This window comes from Erpetoichthys calabaricus, chromosome 10 (genome assembly GCF_900747795.2).
Source record: "Erpetoichthys calabaricus chromosome 10, fErpCal1.3, whole genome shotgun sequence".
In the NCBI taxonomy this organism is placed as follows: Eukaryota; Metazoa; Chordata; class Cladistia; order Polypteriformes; family Polypteridae; genus Erpetoichthys; species Erpetoichthys calabaricus.
This window is the reverse complement of record NC_041403.2, coordinates 56,336,308-56,339,978: the sequence shown is the minus strand read 5'-3', so window position 1 is coordinate 56,339,978 and position 3,671 is coordinate 56,336,308. Positions and strand designations below refer to the sequence as shown.

The window sequence follows — 3,671 nt, the reverse complement described above, 5'->3', positions numbered from 1 at the left end:
TGCATTGAAAAATATTTATCAGATTTATTTTGAAAATAGCTGTTTTTGTGAGAACGAGAAAATAGTAGTCTTGTGAACTGTACTTCTTCGACCAATCTTTAAAGATCAGAAAATAAAGGAAGGTTTAGTTTGTTGCACAAACCATAAAAATAGGCTGAAAACGCCTCACCACTGACGCCCTAACAATAAACAAATGAGTTATAGTAACCGGTAAAACTAACCTAACAGTATGCGGTGGACGTTTACTATAACTTTCGAGAAAATGGCAAAGAATATACCTTAATAATGTCAAACAGGTGGTCGGAATCCAGTGAGCATGTTAACATATCGCCATATTTCAAAGTCCCCACTTCACCCAAATACCACCAGTCCCACCACAGGAATTTTAAGGCCTCAGTCAAAAACATAAAATCATATTAATTCTAAAACATTTATTTGTGACAAAATAGTAATGGTCAACTCAATTTTCAGTTTCGCAATAGTTATCTTAAGATAAAATATGAGAAATGTCAATTGAGACTACCGACATACATACCAGACACTCATTTTACTCTTATAAAAAGAACAAATAAAAGCAACACATTACAGAAAACATAAAATCCAAATACAGTATTTGTCGTGTTTTTGTCTCCCGTCTTTTGGCAAATACCGATTCTCTATGCACAAATGGCAGTATTAACAATTTAAAAACAATATACATTTGATATTCGGATGCAAAGTCTTTTTTACAGCTATATACAACTGGGTCCCGCCCTGTTTTGATTTTTAAAGCCACTTTTACATTATTATTACATAGTCATAAAGCTTTTTTTTTTAAAATAGAGTCCTCTGGAAGACGCCCCAAATTAAGGCTCTTTTCCTTAAATACTGAATCAGTTTACTAACCCATTTATTTCTACATAAATTAGCGTACTACATTCATTATAAATAAATTGTCCTTTTAGCCGTCGTTTCTTTCCATGTACATTAGTTTTACATGTGCCTCTTCATGTGCAGTGCCAGATGGTCGGATCTGGAGAAGGCTCGTTCACACAGGTGGCACTGAAAGGGTCTGTGGCCGGTGTGCTTTCTGTAGTGACGAGTGAGTTCATCGGATCGGGCAAACTTCCAGCCGCAGCCATCCCAACTGCAATGGTAAGGTTTCTCACCTGGAAAAGGCAACATACATTTTAATAAATAAATAAATAAATAAATAAATAAATAAAGAAAGAAAGAAAGAAAGAAAGAGGGGTAACTAAAAAAACAAGAACGACATTTGAGATGCTCGCCGGGCTCTTTCTTACCTGTGTGAGTGCGCATGTGGGCTTTCAGGTGGGAGCTTTTGGTGTACGTTTTTCCACAGCCAGGATACTCGCAGCTGTGCGTCGCAGTCCTCTTTCTTGCCCAAGACCTGCGTCCTCTTTTGGGCTTACATTCATCAGGTGCGCTTACAGGAGGAAAGAAGTCCAAGAGAGGGGATGATGGAGGAGTCAGCATCATGCCATGCAAGTTTTGGTGATGGGCCTTCATTGCATCTCTAAAAAGGTTGAATTGTCCTTGGTACTGGTGGGTGGCTTGGTGCTGATGACGATGGTGGTAATGGGGAGGGAATGCGTTTCCCATCTGGTATTGCTGGTGAAGCGCCATGTGGCTATGTGGATGGTGCATGTCAGAGGCAGAGAGGCAGTCTTTTGGAGCCATTTCGGACTGAGGCATTAAGTGATGAGCAAACCCGTGGCGGGTCATCGCATGCTGTTGTTGATGATGATGATGCATTGGTATCATAATTGGCTTTTGCTCCATACAGTCAGTTGCCATCATGCATGAATGTTCATAGGTTTCAGTTTTTATTTTATGCGGCAGGTGATGTACGTCGTCCGTGTTCGTAGGCAACTGGGCAGGATTCCCCATGTTCGGAGCCCTCAGTTCTGTGTATTCCATTATACTTTTAACAGGTTTCACACCATAGGTTTGCGTTATGGCGCAAGAACCACTGTAGTTCATCTCTGGAGTAAGGAGCTCTGCTACCAGACTTTGGTTTGGACTCCCCGAATAGCTGCTGGCGTAGTGTCCGGGAGTGGAGTGCGAGCCGTCGCTGTCACCTGTAGTGCTGCAGCTTTCAGGTGTCTCAGGCAGTGGGTAGGCGGAGGGGTGTAAAGCGTTGCTCCCAGTATCAGATGGAATGGTATTGGACAGTATAAACTCTAAATCCAAGAATTTTCCCAGATCGTCTTCTTCTCTTTTTGCAATCGGCGACTCCACGATGTTAAACTCAACTTCAATGTGGGGTGTTATTTCGTTCTCTGAACCCTTTAGGTCTTCAACCTTCCACCTCTGTGCAAAAAACATAGAAAATGCAGGTTAATCAAGGGAAGAAGAATACAGTCCCGAAAAACGGAACGTGTTAGGAACAAGATAAGAACAAAAATGTAACTGCCCTGGAAGTCGTACAGACAGTTTAAAGTATGTCTGGTAACGTTTTGTTCTTATTATTAACAAGAAAGTAAATTGACGTGGAATGTTTATCCTCTGCTATAAATAAAAGGACATACATTTAAAAACAGCTGTTTTATCAGTATAGTACCCTAAAATAAAAATCTCAGCTACTAGAGTCAAATAAAGCTCAATACTGTTTCATACTCAAAGGTGCTGTCATCTATGCCCAGTAAAATTTGACCGTATCATACGGTGCGAATGCAAAAATTACACTTACATGCATAATTTCGGCTTGCTTTTCTTCCAGACTCGAATGAGAGGCAAAAGTCGAGATCGAAGGCAGCATGGCATCAGTCAAGGCCATGACTAAAACTTTTCTTTCAACAGGTATATGCAATTGTAAGTTGAATAAAAAGTCAAAGGAAAAGAAAAATATGAAAAGGAGCTTCTATCGGCTCCTAAATCCAGGCAAGAGCATAAATGTTCCAAGCCTCAAGAGCGCAAAACTTCTGAACTGCTCGAAGTTTCAAAGTAGCCTGCTTGTTATAGGTCTGCCCGCAGATTCTTATTGGCTGGCTTCTGCAACTGCTAATTGGTTCCATAAAAAAAAGTCACGCCCCCCATACCTGCACCGCGTACCTTTTCTGCTAAAGTATGTACTCTTCTCGGCTGTCATAAACTTTAACGTTACATAATGATGGACAAGGAGGGGTATCATTTAGTTCGCATCTTCATAATTACTATTATTTTAATAAAAATGCAAAAACATTGCTAACATTTAATGATTTAAGCTACGCATGAAACAAAACATTCTTTTGGGATACATTTTTATTAACGTTTCGGATAAATTGAAATATTAAAGAAAAATAAAACCAATATGTTCATGTTATTTATTAATGTTTTATAACTTTAAAAATCCCGTCATATCAAGTGAACAAGAAATTCAGTATATTGTGCTTTCATTATATGATTTTAACCTATAGGTTTCAAAATATTTGAAATTATTTTGATGGACAGTCTCCTCAAAAAAGTTTATCAAAAGAGGAAAATGGTCATCTTCATTAAATAACGAAAATAAAAAAGGAAAAACAAGAAAAAAAACAATATTTGTTACATGGATATGCAGGTCTTTACGTCTGCGTATCATTTTATATATTATCTTTCTTTTTGAAAGTTAAAGATATATTATCATTATGTTATCTTACATTTTATCGGTAATGAAATATTTATTTAACAAGTAAAAAAACTCTCCAGCT

The 3,671-nt window shown here is 38.2% G+C and overlaps 1 protein-coding gene across 1 annotated transcript; it reads right to left on the bottom strand.

Moving 5' to 3' along the window:
• Positions 1 to 411: 411 nt before the first annotated feature.
• klf17 (Kruppel-like factor 17) lies at positions 412 to 2,924 on the bottom strand. Its single transcript, XM_028811275.2, has 3 exons — positions 2,693 to 2,924; positions 1,284 to 2,313; positions 412 to 1,148 (listed from the first exon to the last, which is right to left on the bottom strand). The coding sequence occupies exons 1-3, from the start codon at positions 2,777 to 2,779 to the stop codon at positions 973 to 975; spliced, it is 1,293 nt and encodes a 430-aa protein (XP_028667108.1). The 5' UTR covers positions 2,780 to 2,924; the 3' UTR covers positions 412 to 972.
• Positions 2,925 to 3,671: the final 747 nt, after the last annotated feature.

What these genes read in the sequence shown, in the direction of transcription:
- klf17 (XM_028811275.2), bottom strand. Translation starts at nt 2,779, where the DNA reads ATGGCCTTGACTGATGCCATGCTGCCTTCGATCTCGACTTTTGCCTCT. An exon ending in AGCAAGCCGAAATTATGCAT is followed by an intron (nt 2,314 to 2,692) that starts GTAAGTGTAATT and finishes TTTTTTGCACAG; the next exon opens with AGGTGGAAGGTTGAAGACCT. An exon ending in CCACATGCGCACTCACACAG is followed by an intron (nt 1,149 to 1,283) that starts GTAAGAAAGAGC and finishes TGCCTTTTCCAG; the next exon opens with GTGAGAAACCTTACCATTGC.